The sequence below is a fragment of the Rhamphochromis sp. 'chilingali' genome, assembly GCF_963969265.1.
Source record: "Rhamphochromis sp. 'chilingali' genome assembly, chromosome: 9".
In the NCBI taxonomy this organism is placed as follows: Eukaryota; Metazoa; Chordata; class Actinopteri; order Cichliformes; family Cichlidae; genus Rhamphochromis; species Rhamphochromis sp. 'chilingali'.
The window spans coordinates 23,800,161-23,819,843 of record NC_137936.1 but is presented as its reverse complement, the minus strand read 5'-3'; the positions used below and the strand labels follow the sequence as shown (position 1 = coordinate 23,819,843).

At 42.0% G+C, this 19,683-nt stretch overlaps 1 protein-coding gene across 2 annotated transcripts in view; it reads right to left on the bottom strand.

The window, feature by feature from the left end:
• cacna2d2a (calcium channel, voltage-dependent, alpha 2/delta subunit 2a) overlaps nt 1-19,321 on the bottom strand; it is a 178,491-nt gene extending 159,170 nt beyond the window's left edge. For both annotated transcript variants that reach the window (XM_080890968.1, XM_080890969.1), the window contains exons 1-2: nt 18,897-19,321; nt 14,685-14,766 (exon numbers count right to left, since the gene is read on the bottom strand). In XM_080890968.1, coding sequence (XP_080747094.1) covers nt 14,685-14,766; nt 18,897-19,012 — 198 coding nt within the window. In that variant the 5' untranslated portion in view covers nt 19,013-19,321. The remainder of the gene's footprint in view (nt 1-14,684; nt 14,767-18,896) is intronic.
• Nucleotides 19,322-19,683: the final 362 nt, after the last annotated feature.

The following is a 19,683-nucleotide window of genomic DNA, read 5'->3' as shown; positions in this document are numbered from 1 at the left end:
TGACCAGCTCCCTCACACTGCATAACATTTAACCGACTTCTGGTTTTATGTGCCTCTAATGTCCAGTTATTTTCTCATGGTTTTATTTTTTATTTTTCCCATGGTAAATACACAGTAGCTGTCAGAGAAAGCACACAAACAGAGAGGCAAGCAGAATAAAAAGTCGTTTGCTAGCAGACTCTACGTTTTCACAACCCTTCGGACACCACTGGGACGGCTAATGAGACATCTCGATGGGGATTCGTCCAGGTTTAAACAGTACATCCTCGGCAAAAGCGCAACTGGATAGAAATGTAGACAAACAATGGTGCATAATTTATTACTGTATCAATGCATCACAATTAGCCGTACTTAACCTCGGTGCTCTAGTGCCTAACGAAATGGCCCCATTATGCCACGCTCAATCTTAATTTAGCACTGTGTAAAAAACAAACAAACTGCAGACCCTCATTGATTTGACATTTCTATTCCATTGACATTGTAGTTGCATCAATACAGAAGGATACTACAGAAAAAACCCTGTTACATTACTATTACATTATTCCGTTACACAAATGGCGTTTCTAGTGTTTACCTCGTATTTCTCGCAACAAGAAAATTCAAAAGCAACAGGCTAAAATGCATTTTTAATGCAAACACCTTCATAATGTTCAGTTCATTCAGTGTTTTTGGACGTAAGCTTAAATTCTTTTATTTTACAATATTATTCTGCTTCTATCTAAACCAGCACACCCGAAACCACTTAGTGATGCATGTCTCTGTTCGCTTATCTGATTTAGAAGTTCTACATACATAATATTAAACATTTGTTCAATTATAAAGTGGGAAAAAGTCATGATTGCATTATATTCCTTACAACCTAAGCGTAATTTTATTTTTTTTTAGCACAGTTACTTAACTGTTTTTGCCCTACCATAACTTGTTTAGCATGTTTAGTTTTAATTACGGTCCAAGAGGAAAGTATCAAACACTTTGAGCGTACATAATAATCAACTGCAAATTTGGTGCCACAAAAATGCAGAGAAAGCCTCTATTTGTCCACAGCTTTTGCTGCTGATGTAAAATGTTTTTTAAAAAGCTGCAGTGAATTAATCACCCATTTTAACGGACAGAATAAACTATGGTGTACACTGACGTGAGCTATGCAATGACTCAGGGATACTCAAGCCAAACACAAGCCACGGGTAAAGAATACGAGAGCCAGAGAGTCAACTGTTGTTCAGAAATAGCCTCTGATGTTTCACACAACTAGATAACAAGTAGCTGTTGTGTAAGGTCCAGGCCAGAAGATAGAGGGGGAAGGGCAGAAGGAGAACAGACAGAGGAGGCCTGAGCACGCTCCATCTCTCATTCTTTTAAAGGTAACTGCTCGCATTGAGAGGAGGGACCTTTAACTCTTCTGTAAGCCATGTGTAGTCCAAGGAAGCCATTAAATCACAGAATGAATGGGATTGATCAGCCCTCACATAATCATCTACTGACGGATGAGCCTGCAGAGGGACTGAGGTGTGAGGTGTGTGTGTGTGTGTGGGGGGGGGGGGGGGTTGAAGCTGACATCAGCTATAGGAAAAAAGGAGGTGTGGTGTGAGAGCACAGGAGATGTCTAGCATAGGATTCCGCATTTCAGACAGATTATTGGAAATTTCTGTAGTCAGCAATACTGAGTAAATCCACCAGTGCACTTTAGAGAGATATCTGTTTGTCCAAGCTGGTTGTCTCGGCTGTGAGTAACCGTCTCTTTTTTTTGGAGTGGAGGAAGAGAGAAGGTTTAGAGAAGTAGAAAAGACATTTGAAATTGCATTCAAGTTCAAGTTCAAGTTCAAGTTCAACTTTATTGTCACTTCAACCATATACAGTTTAAAAATACACAGTGAGGCGAAACAACGTTCCACCAGGAACCAAGGTGCTACAAGACAAGTTAGTGCAAAAAAAATAATAATATATAATATATCTAGTAATAATATTGTGCAAAAGAGCATTTACAGGTTGGTGTGTGCGATGGTTTGGTGGTGTAGGTCAGTGTGTTTGCGCTTTGTGTTGGTTAGTCAGTCCAGTCTCAATGTTTTGAGGTATTTGAGTTAAGCTGAGTGATAATGTTAGTGTATGTGTGTGTGTGCGTGTTTATCAGTCAGTCCCTTTTTGCTGAGGAGACGGATGGCTTGTGGAAAAAAGCTGTTGCACAGTCTGGATGTGCGTGCCCGAATGCTTCGGTACCTTTTTCCAGATGGCAGGAGTGTAAAGAGTGTGTGAGAGGGGTGTGTCCGATCAGCCACAATGCTGGTGGCTTTGCGAATGCAGCGTGTGGTGTAGATGTCCTCAATAGAGGGTAGAGAGACCCCGATGATCTTCTCTGCTGTTCCCACTATCCGCTGTAGGGTCTTGCGGTCTGATATGGCACAGCTCCCAAACCAGACAGTGATGCAGCCGCTCAGGATGCTCTCAATAGTTCCTCTATAGAAGGTGGTCAGGATCGGTGGTGGAAGCCGGGCCTTTCTCAGTCTTCTCAGAAAGAAGAGACGCTGTTGGGCTTTCTTGTGCAGGGAGCTGGTGTTGAGGGACCAGCCGAGGTCCTTCTCCAGGTGTACACCCAGGAATTTGGTGCTGTCAACGATCTCCACAGAGGAGCCGTTGATGCTCAGCGGTGAGTGGTCGCCTCGTGTCCTCCTAAAGTCAACAACCATCTCTTTTGTCTTGTCAACATTCAGAGACAGGTTGTTGTCCTTACACCAGTCCGTTAGTCTCTGCACTTCCTCTCTGTACGCTGACTCGTCGTTCTTGCTAATGAGACCCACCACGGTCGTGTCATCAGCGAATTTAATGATGTGATTTGAACTGTGTGTTGCTACACAGTCATGAGTCAGCAGTGTGAACAGCAGAGGACTGAGCACACAGCCTTGTGGGGCCCCAGTGCTCAGTGTGGTGGTGCTGGAGGTGCAGTTCCCGATCCGTACTGACTGAGGCCTTCCGGTCAGAAAGTCCAGGATCCAGTTGCAGAGGGAGGTGTTCAGGCCTAACAGGCTCAGCTTTCCGATCAGTTGTTGGGGGATGATCGTGTTAAATGCTGAGCTGAAATCTATGTACAGCATTCGGACGTGGGAGTCCTTCTTGTCCAAGTGTGTCAGGGCAAGATGGAGTGCAGTGGAGATGGCGTCGTCCGTTGAGCGGTTATGGCGGTATGCAAATTGCATTGGGTCCAGTGAGGGGGGCAGCAGGGTCTTGATGTGTCTCATGACGAGCTGTTCGAAGCACTTCATGATGGTGGGTGTAAGTGCGATAGGGCGGTAGTCATTGAGACAGGACACAGAAGACTTCTTGGGCACGGGGACGATGGTGGTGGCCTTGAAGCACGTGGGGACAACGGCACTGCTCAGAGAGATGTTGAAGATGTCGGTGAGAACATTTGCCAGCTGATCAGCACATTCTCTGAGCACTCTGCCTGGGATGTTGTCTGGTCCAGCAGCTTTACGTGGATTGACTCTGCGTAGAGTTTTCCTCACCTCAGCTGTAGTGAGACACAGGACCTGGTCGTTCGGAGGAGGGGTGGTCTTCCTCGCCGCCACGTCGTTCTGCCTGTCGAACCGAGCATAGAAGTTGTTAAGCACATCTGGGAGGGAGCCGTCACTGTCACAGGCAGGTGGTGTCGTCCTGTAGTTAGCGATGGCTTGTAAGCCCTGCCACATGCGTCGTGTGTCGCCGCTGTCCTTAAAGTGGTTGTGGATTCTCTGGGCGTGTGCGCGCTTCGCCTCTCTGATGGCCCGAGAAAGTTCAGCCCTCGCTCTTCTAAGCGCCACCTTATCTCCCTCTTTGAAGGCAGAGTCTCGGGTCCTTAGAAGTGCACGCACTTCCGCAGTAATCCACGGTTTCTGGTTGGGTCGGGAGATGATGATCTTGGAGACAGTGACGTCATCGGTGCACTTGTTGATATAGCTGGACACTGATGATGTGTACTCCTCCAAGTCAGTGAAGTCGCCGTAAGTTGCAGCCTCTCTAAACATGTTCCAGTCAGTGCTCTCAAAACAGTCCTGAAGAGCAGAGATGGCCTGCATATAACAAAACCAAATCGAACTGACCAAATTGAACCAGAAGCTCATCAGCAATGTCAACAACATAAAGAAAAGACGGCTTTAGCGCTGCCGGTGCACACGTGCACGCTCATGACTGTGTGCGTGTGTGCACTGGCAGCACTAGAGGCGAGAAGGTCTGTGCTGCACTGAGATAAACTTGCTACCAGCATGTGGTCGGTGGTGCCGACTGATACAGTGTTGACCATCCGGCACAAAGATACAAACAGAGTGAGAATGAGGGAAAGGAAAGAAAGAGAGCACAAAAACAAAAACAAAACAGAACTTGAATGAAAACTGATTGAATCACATGTCCATTAATTGGCATTAAGTCCTTCCACCCTACGTTAACATGTGGGTATATTGATCTTGATGCTGCTATCAGGTTCCCAGCAAAGAGCAGTAAATGGCAGGCAGACAGGGCGTGGAGGCGAGCTGTCAGATCCTCAGAGTGCAGCGTTATAAACTGATATGTATAAGTCTAAATCATTCATGCTGATTATTATCTTGTCATTAAAATTATTATTATTTTTTTTCTAAACTGAATTTGTGGAAACTGCTCTGACACGATGGGCATGTGTGTGATTTTTGCACGTTTATAAAAGTTCATGAATATACTTAATTACATGTACTGAAGTACTCCACTAAAAGTCAGTGGGAAATACTGTAGTTTTAACAGCCGTGCATTCATTTGCTGCATGGTCAGGATGTACTTGAGAGATTAAAATTTTACATAAAAAGGACCAGAGCTGTAGGAAAGCCCTCAAAGTTTACTTAGTTTTCTTTAGTAGTCATGGACACAAATCTCTATGGGGTTGCATCAGGAAGGGCATCTAGCATAAAAAAACCAAATCAAACATGCAGCGCTCCCACTGTGGCCGCCCCTTGTGATTAAGGGAGCAGCTCGAGCTTTTTTTTTTTTTTTTTTTTAATTAACTGGAGAATAAATCAAAGTAAACCAGTCTTGGGACTACCAAAGCATGCTGCACACAACTGGCCAGAATAAGCATGCAATACTTGGCCGAAGAGAAGGGAAAAAGATCATTGAAACAAGCACAATATTTTAATAGCACAAATATGAGTAATTAAACTTCTGCTATATGAGAGGGTGCCTAGGTTGGTCACACACAGGTGAGCAAATTCATAATGAAAAAAAGTACGGCAGCACTGAACTGCAGGCTTCCTTTAGACACAGCCGCCGATAACATACAATAAGCCTATTTATGCACAGCAGACTAGAACACATCCAAATATGCACAATATTTTACCAGACCCAAAAGTCCAATTTGGGCAACAAAAAAGTCAAATGCCCTTTTTGCAGCTTAATGATAATGTTAAACTGCTCGGCAGCACCTCGCCTTAAGCCAAAGCATTACCTTCATCTGCAGGCACGGTTGTAACACCCCAAATGTCACTTTGCACTCAGACGTTTAGGCGATAAATTTCCAACATGTCCAACATGTTCAAAATGTGTGTAAGGACATTCATCAGTGGCAGTATGTGAGTCTCTTTGGTTTGTGGTAGAGTGTAACCATGTTTCGAGGAACTATCACTCAGACGATAGTGGGACAACTGCAAAAGTTTTCAGCCTCTGTGAACAGCTGCATTGAGCTTCTTAAAGCTGCTGCGTTTTTTATAAGCTGGTTATCAAAAACTTTAAAAGAAAATAATCTTACTGTGCTATTATGATAACTGACCTGATAGCTTACTTAGAAAAACGTGCGATGTCTAGCTACTGGTGACTATGCTATGCAATGTTATTTTGCAATGATGCTTGCCATTTATTTTTAAGGCAAATTAAAGGCAATTTTATTACTGAAAGTGTTTTAACACGTTTATTTAGTCATCTATGTATTTCTTTTATAAATACAAGATAATATATACACATATATGTATTATAAAGTCTGTGCTTATAATTACACAACCAGTGTCTAGTTAGACCTAGTGTACTCTGCCTTGTTGCAGACCAGAAGTAAGTTGCTGCATAGTTACCCCAAAGATTTTGCTCAAACATGTCTCAGATTCCTATAAATGAGTATCTGAATCCAAAGGGTTTGGAATATTTTTCAGTATTTTACAAAAAAAAACAAAAAATGAAAGAAATGGCCCCCCCAAAAAATTAAACAGAAAATTTGTAATGTAGCACGTTGTTTCATTTCCTGTTCATCTCCATAAACCCTCTGTTTACATCCCGTCACCTACTAGCTGTGGCTGAATCAGTCTTAGTTAGCTCTGCTGCCCAAACAGTAATTCTTTTTAACTCTTAGTGAACATATTGAAGCTAAAAAAATCTCCCTACGTGCCTCCAACTGCAAAAATCTACACAGAAGAGAGACGGTGACTCAGATGAAATGGAGTACGAGCACAGAAATGTCAGATTCTTTAAAAGCACTCTGTGAGCACACCTGCTAGTGCTAATGCTAGCCACCACCTGGAGATGGTGAGCGTGAGGTATCTGAGTGTCACGCTTGTGTTTTTCTTTATAAGGCATAAGTGCAGACATGACTAATGTAGTTAATGCACAGGTGTCCCATAACCAGTTATGCTTTCATCTGTGTTATTGTGCGCTGTTGCCAGTTTTGCTATCATTTGTTGTAAATCTCCACCAACACAACTGTGTGCAGTAGAGCACAGGGGTGTGTTTTAGTGGTAATTTCATTTAGGTGACTACTGTATCGTGCAATTGTCTGTTGCTGGTTGCTTTAAAGCTTTATTTGCTGCTGGCATATCGTGTTATGGCTGACAATGATATTGTGAGATTGAAGGAGCTGCTGGTGAGGAAAATTAGGGGCCAGTTTTGGCTAAACTATGTTTTAAGCAGCCGCTGTAAATATCAGAGTGGCAGCACACTTTGAGAAAAGGCACAAAGAAGGCAGGTGGCAGACTGAATAGAAAGAAGAACTTCACGATGGGGGCCAGGTTCTGACAAGTTGCACTAGATTTATCCAAATGTTGTACACCCTGTCCTCTGTGACTCTGCAGAGCTGGTCGAGACATTCAGGGCTCAGTCAGGCTAGAGTAAAGACACTCAGCCTAAAACAGAAGTCTCCCTAACACCATTCAGAGCCTCAGATATGGAATAAGAACACTTAGGGCTCATTGAAAGTCGCCAAAGTGTGGAGCATGTAGCGATATAAGTTGTAGCTGGAGGTGTGTGAATCACCCAAGCATACCTATAAGTTGTTATTTTCCAATTGCGACCCTAGCCTTAACCAACACACAAATGCAGTCTCGTGTAGTGGATGTTACTTACAGTGGGACTTTCCTCTTAAGTAGGTATGCCCTGCAGAGGGGGTTACTTGTAGTGGTCATGTCTCGAAGGCATTCCCGCAGAACACACCAATCAAACCAAGTCCTTCTGCAGTCACTGATTACTGATTGGCAGCTTTTTCTTGCTTGGGACCATATCTTTGAGTCTGTCCACTCCATCCAGCTGATTGGTTTATCTTGAATTGCGACATGAAACCGCAGTTTTTTTTAGTTTAAACAAAGCAATCAGTCCAACGAGGGCTGCAGGAGGGCAAGCAATTAGCCATTCGGAATCATAGAGGGGGCTATTGTGTAGCTGCTGTGGTTAAATCCACGTAGATATATCGACCTTTAGTGATGGGAGAGGAAAGTCAAGTTAGGTACACCTGTTCAGCGGCTTTTTAAGGCAGATATCTAATCACAATGACAACAATTCAGTGCATTCGGGCATGTAGACATGAGCAAGATGAAGTTCAAAATGAGCATCAGAATGGGGAAGAAAGGCTTTTATTTTAGTCATTTTCACCATGCCATGGTTGTTGATGTCCGACAGGCTGGTATGAGTATTTCAGAAATCGTTCATGCACTGGGACTTTTTTCCTCATAACCATTTGTAGGGTTTACAGAGAATGGGCTGAAAAAGATAAAATATCCAGTGAGCGGCAGTTCTCTGAATGAATACGCTCAAATCAAACCTCAGATCTTCTCAACCTGGTTTTTTGAACATGGCAATGAGTTCGCTGCACTCAAACAGCTTCCGTGGTCACTAGGTCTCAATTCAAGAGAGGACCTTTGGGATACAGGAACTGTGTGATGCAGTTATGTCAATATGGACCAATCCTGTTCTATCATTTTGTTCAATCTATAAACATAACAAATAATCAATCAGTCATATATTTGATTCGCCATTAAATCTTCAGTGTATTGTTTTATTTTGTCTGAGCAACCCCCCAGCATGCAGCCAAAATATTAAATCTTCTCACTTGATGGACTTTTAACCAGTAACTCGTTTTTATTTTTGCTTTCAAAAATAACTCCAATAAATCTTCAAATATCTAAATTATTATTATTATTGGATTAATGGAATTTTTGCAAGTCTGTATCTCTGATTAACCATCTGTAACGACAGTATGTGGGCGTGGGCGCGCTGCTCATGTGTTCCCTATTAAAACTGCTTTGAATAAGCCCGAGGATAAGAAAACAATGCCAGTGTCCACCACCGCCTCTCATCATCACCACGTACTGTAACACATCAAAAGCAGCGGCACGGAGGATAATGAGGAGGATAAGGACTATAAACAGCATCTGTCTGCTCATATTTAAATTTACCAATTCTCGTCCTTTCCCTCTATCATTTCATCCATCTCAAGTAGTTTGACACTAAATATACACACAAAATCGCCTGAACATCAATCTCAATTGTCAAGCCATCCTTCATTCCTTTTCTCTCTAAAAAACCCTCCTCCGCTCTGAAAGCCGCCCACTCTCCTTGTCTATCTGCACTCTTCCATTTGAAACTTCCAACTCCTCCAGTGCACTCACCCTCTAGCTTTCTTTCACTCCCCTGGGCGAGAAGAACATCTTGACCAAACCTGGGCCAAATATATTAGAGTGTGATTTTATTAAACATTTGAAGAGCTTGAATCTTCTTATTTATCTTCAGAGGGACCTGAACATTTGGAACAGAGACACACATCTGTGAGCTGCTTTAAAAGTCAACCAATTCGGAGCATTTTTTTTTTTTAAGTATGTTTATTGAGATTTTTTGATATAAGGAAAAAAAGGGACACAAAAAAAGGGACACAAAAAAACAACAACAGACAACACAACAGCAAGGGCTAAAAAACACAAATAAGACAAAAGATTACACTGCAAAGACAAAAATACTACTTCAACACTGGCAATAAACAGAAATAAAACGCTAAGGTGGTAGGCTAAGTTATTGGTGATCGATCAAACAGGACTTTGTTTTAATACATGGTCTAAAAATGGCTGCCCCACATCAAAGAAATTACTAAGTTTGTCCGCTAATGTGTACCTAGTTCTCTCCATACGCTTTACTAGTCCCTAAGGACCCCAAAGCGCTTTACACATCCAGTCATCCACCCATTCACACACTGGTGGCAAGCTACATTGTAGCCACAGCCACCCTGGGGCGGACGGACAGAGGCGAGGCTGCCGGACACTGGCGCCACCTCTGACCACCACTAGTAGGCAAACAGGTGAAGTGTCTTGCACAAGGACACAACGACCAAGGCTGTCTAAGCCGGGGCTCGAACCGGCAACCTTCCGATTACAAGGCGAACTCCCAACTCTTGAGCCACGATCGCCTGATTTTGAACTGAGGTACAATATCCGACTTCCAGAGAGTCAAGATAATTTTCTCAGCAATTACCATTCTGAACAAAACTGTAGTTTGTGCAGCAGACCTGAGGTGTAAAAGGGAAGAGGAAGATCCAAACAATGCAATTATTGGGTCTGGCTCTAATGTTCAATTATATATATCAGAAAAACATTTAAAAATGTCCAACCAATAGTTGTGCAATTTGGGACAAGTCCAAAATAAATGAGTGAGAGAGCCTTCTCCAAGTTTACAACGATCACATATCGGACTAATAGAAGGAAAAATCCTGTGCAGTTTAGTTTTTGTATAATGAAGTCTGTGAAGCACTTTGAATTGAATTAACTGATGCCTTGCATTTATAGAGCAAGAATGGATCCTACACAGACTCCTCTCCCACACCTCATCTCCTATTTGCAAACCAAGCTCCTCCTCCCATGCCATCTTCAAAAAGTCAGATTTAAAATTGAAATACTCAGAAAAAGCTTTCACAAAACCAACAACCAATTTTTTAGAATCCGGGGAACTCAGAAGGAGTGTAAAAATTGACCCCTCTTCCGGAAGAGATAGAAAATTAAGAATACTCTGACGAACAGTTTCTTATCTGTAAATAATGAAAAAAATGTGATGCAGGGAGAGAGAACTTGTTTTGCAACTGAGTAAATGATGCAAACTGCCTGTCAATATATATAAGTCTTTGAGAGTAATAATACCTTTCTGTGTCCAGACCTCAAAAGAGGGATCTAAACATGAGGGTGGAAATGCATGATTACAATATACAGTATTGGAGTGTGGATCGAAGTGTCTGGTAGAGCACAACCTTTTTTGATCTGACTAAAGATTTTAACGCAGTTCAAAACTGTAAAATTATTGACCTTGGTTCGCGGATTAGAGGACGAAAAAAGAAGAGCAGGGAGGGAACTATTCTCAACCCCACCACTCTCTATGACCACCCAAGGTGGGTATCGGCAGACATGACCTTTTTGTACCCTTCCTGCCAGTAAGCAAGAGTTCTAGCATTTGCAGCCCAATAATAAAACTGAAACAATGGCAGAGCAAATCCACCCTTAAGTTTAGACTTACATAGATGAACTTTTGATATCCTGTGAGTTTTAAAGCCCCAAGCAAATGGTAATACTACTGAGTCGATCACTTTAAAAAAAATTGCTTATTCAAAAAAATAGGTAAGTTTAAAAATAAATATAAAAATTTAGGAAGGGAAACCATTTTAATTACATTAATGCGACCTACCATGGAAATAGGGAGAGCCCTCCATTTCTCAATGTCCTTTTTCAATTTTTCAACTTGTTCAAGATAATTCAACTTGAAGATCAATTTAGGATCCTTAGGCAAAATAACACCTAAGTATTTCAATCTGTCTGTAATTTTAAAAGGCAAAATTAAAAAAAAAAAAATCAACATCCAAGTTTGCAGTTAAAGCCACAAACTCACTCTTCTGCCAATTAATTGTATAACCTGAGATTTCCCCAAACGACCTCACCACATCTAAAAGTACAGGAACAGATCGCTCAGGATTTGACAAGAACAAAACAACATCATCCGCATATAAAGAAATGTAGTGCTTGATATTCCCCAATCGGACAGGGTCAATAGAGGGCTCATTCCTAATGGCTACTGCAAGAGGTTCAATAGAAATAGTGAAAAGCAAAGGGTTCAAAGGGCAGCCTTGTCATGTCCCGCGGTGTAAAAAAAAAAGGCGCTGATCTATCTTGGTTAGTAAGAATGGAAGAAGAAGGATGCCTATATATCATATGATATAAACTGTTCGCCTAAACCAAACTTCTCCAGTACCCAAAGCATATAGGCCCACTCGACCTGGTCAAACGCCTTTTCAGCATCTAAGCTCAGTACTGCGATCTTGGAAGCTCCCCAGTGCCTATGATACATAATATTCATCAATCTTCGAACATTAAAGAAGGAAAACCTCTGGGGGACAAACCCAGTTTGATCCAGATGGATAATTGACCCAACATGTCCATTTAATCTGTTTGCCAAAATTTTAGTGAAAATTTTCATATCCAAATTCAACAAAGCAATAGGTCAATAACAAAGAAATATTAGCTTCATATAGCGTACGGGGCAATGCTTGAGCGGAGCATGTTTTTTTGTTGTTTTTTCCTTATTTACTTGTGCGACTTCGGACTGTCTTGGCCTTTCTCTCTCTTTCACCCACTACCTCGCTTGTCAGAGAAAATAAAATCTCGACCGAGACCAACTGAGCATGCCACATTACATTCAACTTAGTTCCCTTGTCTCTCCCCATGTAAGACAAACTCAAAAATAATTTGCACACACTTTACATTTTTTGTCTCTGAGAATAAACTGCGCATGAAGAGGAAGGGGGCGCAGAGGGAGGCAATCTTGTTACCAGCCGGCATAGCCCTGGGAAGATTTCTATCAGACACACGTATAGAGAGAGGCATCCATTTAGAAAATGGCTTTTCTAGGCATGCTGGGCCATTTAGCACACCCTGTGACGACTCCTGTTTGGGGCAATGATAAATGTTCTTTCGCACCCGGCCTGTGCACACAGTCAGGCCACCGCATACACATGCACGCACAGCCATATGGGCACCCCACGCAAACCATCGCCAGGCAGACGCAGCGTTTTCAGAAGAGAGTGGCTTCACTGGGTTTGGTCCACAGAATAAACTCGAGTCACCGCCAGTGAAAATTAGTTTAAATCCACAGAACTTAAATCCTACTGAGCATTTAACGTCATGTCAACACCACTTTGCAGCTTTAGGAATCATTAAGTTCAGGTTCATTCAGCTATACATGCTGAATGAGTTTTATAATGAGTAGTAATATGACAGCCTTTTTTGGCCATTTCCAACATTTAGTGAAGAAAAGAATGGAGTAATTTAACAATAATCAGAAATCCAAAACAAAACATAAAAAATTGTAACATAAGCCAACAAATCTAAGGGGGATATTGCATCAGGAACATTGTGTTGCAGGTCATTATTGACGGAAGTGATCGGGTCATGACAGCCGTCCAAAATGCTAGTTAAACCCGAGCCATGGCATAAAACAAATTGTCCGTTTTACAGCCTTCCTCCTGACAGAGACATTACCCATGAAGTAACAAACGTGTTTGTGTGATTTATGGCAGCAGCATTTCTTTTCAATGACAGCAAACATGTGAATGTGAAGAAAAGTGACTTATTGCTACAGCTGAACTGCACTAAATGTGAATGTTTTCTGTCTTTACACTACAAGAAAGTGGGGAAATGTGGAGGGTTTTTATTGGTTACTTTTCAGTGGATTTACAGACCCGGCCAACTTGAGATCAAAATTGGCAGCAAATTATCACCAAAATGCACAAGCTGAGTTGTTTTTTGTTTTTTTTAAAAAGAGGGTAGTACTTTAGTAGTTTATTAACCTTTTAGATCAGTTAAAGGGTGATCGGCAACTTTATACGTTGAGAAAACTCTTCAAACTCTTTAGCTGAAAAAGCCTTTCTCCACCCAGTTTATCCCCATCTACACCACATTTAAATCAATAATGTTTTAAAAATGACAATATTCTTGAGATAGAATACATTTTTCAGATACTTTGACTTTCAAACAATGAGTCGCCTTATTTTTAAAGTCTACTGCCTGTATAGATATCCACACTACCCAGTGGGAGCAACAAAAAAGCAAAAGGCAAATATTTTAGCAGGTAAACACTCTCTCTGTGTTTTGTTTACACTGGATGAGTGCTAAAAATCAACCTGTCTCTATCATGCTGTCTGAGTGCGCGCCTGATATCCACTAATGGTCATTACCCTTTACAGCAGCGCGATTTCTGTCAGCTTACTTCCTCCTCTCTGGGATCCATCAGTGTCGCCACTATACTAACAGCTGTCATGGAGCCTGAGATCTCTCAGCTCAGCTCCAACCACAAGTAAAATACTCATCATCCAGGTTTTTATGTGATTTATAGACACAGAAATATGATTCATATGTAATTTTGCTGATAGTTCACTATACTAAATACTGATAAGAATATAACCAGACAGGTATAATTATGTTTAAGTTAACCAATATAATAATGTGAAAATACAGCAACCATTCTAAGGGCAGGCCTAACTGAAAGCCTGTGTAGAAACGGCCTTAAGAAATATGAGGGTGTGTGTGTGTGAGGAATGACGTGCCACAGCGGACGCTCTGATCTCTGAATGTCTGACTTTAAAAATGTATGATTTCATAAAATTTACCAGATGAATAAAGGGAAGACATTGGGATGATTTCGAGGCAGTCAGGACTGGGCGAGCCCCCTCACCCACATCGGCTTCATCTGAACTCTGCGTTACGTACTGGGTAAGACTCATAGGATCAGAGGCTAGGACCTTTTTAACAGAGAGCTGAACCAGACTTCCTATAAAGGGATCGTGGGCCCTGCAGATCAACATTGCTATCGCACTAACCACTGTTGCTGCTGGAATTAAAGCCACAGGCTCCGTACTGGCTGGATGAATCATTTTCATCTACACAGCAATAATGAAGCATTTATTTCAGGGTGAATGACAAACTCTGGAAACGTGGCCAACACGCGCACGCAGCACAAATATGATGAAACTGTGTCAGTCACACTATGCTAAACCATCTGCCTATCACAGGACAGACACGTGGTGCAAAAAACCAGAAGGAAACACTTAAATAGACACTTAAATATCCAACACCATAATCATGCCTAATGTGTGTCTCGATTTTTTAAATGCTTATTTCAAATTAAATGAGCAATCAATCTAGAGGTTACTAGAAGTTAAGGGGGATCCGGCCAAAGGAAAATTCTTGACAGCAAAAGATGATTTGGAAAAAAGGCAGTCATCTCCACTCGTGAAGTTATGTCACACTAATATAGAAGATCACTGCTTCTATATTATCTCACTTCATCACTCAAGTCAACACAGTACCTTAAAGATATCCACACCCTCACGCTGGACCTTGAAGAGGAGTGCAATCATACTGATTAATAATGCAGGAAAATGCGGGGCGTCACTTGCAGGCGTGACGTCAACTTACCGATCTCATCTGCTGAGCTCCGGTGACGTGCTGCAGAACCTTTTCCAGCTCCTTCTCAATGCGTCCAGCCCAGTGAATCATTCTGCAAAAGTAAAGTTAAGACATTTTCAACATTATCATTTCAACATCATCACGAAAACTTTCATTTCTCTACCACTGCGTATAAGTGAGTGCATTTGCAAGACGGCGGCAGTGTGTGGCTCTCTTTCTGCTGGAAAACTGCCACACTCTGCCCCTTTTGGGATGCCTGTCTGGAAGTATCACTATCCTATCTCCAGTTAATGTCTGGGTTGGTCATCAGCATCTTCTCTCCCCATCACATCTTGCATGTATGTGTTCCGTCCAGGACCGGCAGCGTACGTGCCTGTCTACGCTCGGCTGGGATCAGCGGTTCTACAATAAAACTGCTCAGGTCTGACAGAAGTGCAGCCTAAGCAGGAGCTGATCTCCGTTAGACGGAGCCAAGTTTGGAATTAAGAGATCAAACGACTGGAGCTCATCACTGTATATCTCTCAGCAAGCAACAAATGACTTAATGGATGAAGATTTTTACCAGATCACTTTAGAGAAGCAGCAGGGGCCAACCTGCCAACCAAGATTCATGCTGAACAACTCATGTGAAAAGCCAAGAAGAAATTTTCACAGAAAAAAAGGAGAACAAAAAAAAAACCTATTATGAAAGCTCATCTTTCAGCAATCAGATGAATAAATTATGTCATGTGTTTGCTAGCCAACCGCTGATTCCATGCCAACCTTTTTCCTTTCAGCAGCCTGCAGATAGCTAATCACTAGCATCAACAACACAGCCGTTTGTCTTTTAATATGATGACGGAGACAAATGTCATCTTTAAATGTCAGATTTGCTCTGAAGACAAGAGGGGAGACAGATTTATTAAATTGCACAAATCTGCCAAGTAGTGACAGCGCCCGCCATAATCACCAAGCCAGAGCGGGCTTCATCTAGCGAGTAACAGCAGAGCAAACACGCCAGCGAGTGAGCAAGTTCCCTGTGTTTATAGGGACCGTGATTAAAGGAGAGCAAGAGGGCCTCTAAAAGGAGCAGAGAAGGGGGGGAAGCTGTGACTATAAAAAGGTCATTCAATATGAAATGAAAACAAGTTTACAGTGAGAACAGAGCTGAGCAGGACACAGTGATACTAACAGTGAGGGACAATACCTCTGTCCCCGAGCCAGGCAGACTTCTTACGCAACCTCTTTAGTCTGGATACTACACACAACATGATAGATAGATAGATAGATAGATAGATAGATAGATAGATAGATAGATAGATAGATAGATAGATAGATAGATAGATAGATAGATAGATAGATAGATAGATAGATAGATAGATAGATAGATAGATAGATAGATAGATAGATAGATCTTATATTACAGTTTGGCAGTAACTTAATATTTTCATTTACCTTTTCATTGTGTAATCTCTAACATTATTGTGTCTCATATTGTGATAAAAGTATCTATAGGTCATTTATACACACGTGCACTGATGCACAAAGGCCTGGTTTCAGTCTAAGTTGAATACATTTAGCACTTAATATAACATCTGTGCCATATTTATATTCTGTGTGTGAACAGACTACACGACTTGCATCGCACCAGGTCAAATAAAGCTGGAATAACAATGTTTTAAAGCACAAAGCAAGAAGTTGGAGACTGCGTGGCAAAAAATATCTTGCAGTATGAAGTATGTTCATTCAATAGCAGCTGCAGAGATAGCAGGACGCTGTTGTTTGGTAAATTATATGCATTACTGTGGCCTAATGCTCAGTGAGTGCTCGGAGACCTTCTGCATTATGAAAGCTGTGATCTCTCTTTAATTGACAAAAGTTGTCATAATGCACTACATGAAAGCCGACTGGTGCTCTCTGGCTCTCTGTAGTCCAAAGCAGCAGTACAACTTTGCCATTTGCCTTCTTGTGTTTTGATTCGTCTTAGTTGTTTTATGATTTATGTTAGCCAAACATTATGGAAAAGCAGAAAGTGTGATGAAATGAGTTTGGATGGAAGACCTGTGTGAGTCAGACCCATACTGTCACTACGCTCATTCGGCCGCAATGGATCTCATCATTCGAAGTGCCACTCTCATCTATCTATTAGGGCAGAAGGTGGGCTATTTTTGTGTGTGGTCATATCATCTGGTGCAAAGTGCTGATGATATTTTGACTTTTAGATTCCAGTTATCAACTTTTTTTTTTTTTAAATGAGGAAATAACTTCCCTGCAGCTACCTCTCAGTCTACCACAGACACCTACATACACACTAAATTATAAGCATAAACAACACTTCAGTGTAATATTTAGTACTATGCAGACCATACTGGTAGATGGCAAGCTGTAGAAAACGCACACTTTCTGGAGACTGCTGTGAAAACGAAGCGAGCATCCTTATACGTGCATTTCTTCAGCTAGACCTCGAACACGGAGAAGCTCTGACCCGTGCATGGGCGTGTTTGTGTGTCTGTGTGTGTCAGCAATATACATCAAATAAACTGCCACCATTGCTCCCAATACACTTCAATTAACTGTCAAATTCTGGCAAATACCACAGTGATGTGGGTGACCCAAAACCCAGTTTAGAAATCTCAAGAGATGACAGACTGCATATATAACCAGCCCTACAGAATATTTAGCTTCTCTTTATCTGCTTAAACAAGGACACTGGGAAAGTAAGAAATAATGACACAGTTTCTCTATTAAAAAGGAACAATAGTGTATAGTTAAAGAAAACGTAGTTTTGGAAAATAAACGTGTCTTTAAACGGGGGGAGATGGAAATTAGGGTTGCTTAAAAGTCATAATAAACTGAATTTCAGGGTTTTGTTTGCAAAGTAACTCGGGTGTAAGATAAATTAACTGCATCACTTACAGAGCTAAAACAATCAAATCAGTGATCCGGTAAATTGTAGTTTTAAGTCAATCCACAGTAGAATAAAAGATAACTGATTTTTTTTTTTTTTTTTTTTTGAAAGTCACCTTGGCCATCGAATTAACAGAGCCCCGGAGATTTTAAAGACATGATCTGGTTGATGCATCACACAGGAATCATTTCTGGGAGCCTGACTGACTAAACAGCACTTCGGGCTACACACAGTCTTCGCATCAGATCATCACGTCATGGTTATTATAAAGAGGGCGACATTTGGAACGATACTTCAGTGTGAGCCTAACTGTTGCACTCACGAGGGTTTATTGTTGCATAAAGAGGATTATCGGAACTCTGAAATACAATCTTAAGTGAAGTAATAGCCATTGAAAGAAAAAAAAAATAGGGAAAAATATTTTTGGGGGGGTAAATTACTGACTTTCATTGAACAGTTGACGGTGCACAGGTGGTAAACTGTCGCGGTAAACATTTGGCTTCAGTCGCCTTTGCGCGTCCTTCAAGGTGAAATTATTATAATGTTCGCATAAGAGAAGGGAATGGGGGTATAAATGCTAAATATTCCCCCCAACAGATGTGCGCTGAATAATTCCAGAAATAGCTTTTTTTGTTGCTGTTGTTTTTTGTTTGTGTGTTTGTATTTTTGCTTTATTTTTTGTGCTCTCCTCACAGCTGGATGCTTTACTACTTTCTGCGCCCTGCGGTCACTTGTAATGCTGCCCTCAAGTGCGTCTAAATTTCGAGTGTGACGTTTCCACATTTAGAGTCTGAAACAAAATGAGCCATTAAAAGCAAAAACAAAACAAAAAAACACACCCTGAGGTGAGATAGATATGATTACTTTCACGGTGCGAGTGCTTTTAGAGACTTTGTAGAGGACTGCGTCTAAGCGGGATATTCTCCCTCCTGCACTGACAGCAAAACAACACTCGGACTATCTCTTTAATATTTTTGTATTTTTAACTATCGCTGGCACTGTGTTTTCTCCCCCCACCTCCTTTTTCTTTCGCCACATGTGCGTACTCCATGTTGACTGTCACTAGCGGAATAAGACTTTGGGCTTTAATGCCAGTGCCCACCAACACCACCACAACAACAACACAAGCCGTGTGAGAATGACACTCATAACGCAGCATCGGAGACGGAAGCTGCGTCTGCGTGTCAGCATCAGGGACAGCGGCTCATCTCGCACCAAGGTAAGCGCCGCTTCATGTGCAGGCTCGTCTGGGGCCACCTGTCCTAGTTCCGCACTCCGCACCCCCCCCCCCCCCCCAGTTTATCCTCCCCACCAAAACCGTGCAGGGTACTTACGTGTAGTGCTGTGGGAAGAGGTGGGTCCCGGCTGTCGGCGTGGAGACGCATATGATAAGTACAGTTTGGATTGTCAAGAGGCAGAAGACACCGTACGACTGTGCGCAGATCGCCATTTTCCATTAAATATTCAAGAAACTGAGATAAATAAGAGAAGGACCGGAAGGACAGTCTCTCACAGCTGAGCTAAGAATAACCGAGCTCCGGAGAAAGTGTGTAGTGGGAGGTGATGGTTGGCGGAGGCTTCTGGACACTTCAGCCCGGCAGTGAAATCTCAATCAGAGACGCACACGAAGAATTGGCAGCTGAAGACACGGGAGATCAGGATCAGGAAGATGCTCTGCCGCGGCTGCCGATGTGCCTGGCTGCCTATTTGCGCGCTCGCTTTCCTCCCTCCCTCTCCGTCGCCGCGCACATTTGCTCCTTTTCTCTCCCAACGTCTCCAATGTAACAACCATACAAGGTGAAGCTGGTCGCTGTGCCGCTTCAATTTTCCCATTGTGACTTTCAAAATAAAACAATGTGACGCCTTTAGGCCAGTATCCAACAGAAAAGAGACCAAAAACCTGCCAAAAGTGTTTTTTTTAATCAGAAAATACCCGAAATTCAGCGGTCTTACATCATATGAGCATTTTTTGACCACATATGATGCGCTTTTTTCATCAACTTCGAAAATTAGCTGCTTTTTTAAAGGAAGCTCTCTGGCTAGATTTAAGCTTTAGAGTTGTAGGATTTTATTTTTGTAAGCCTGGTAGCTCAACTTCCTGTAATCGCCTCGTCCATCTGT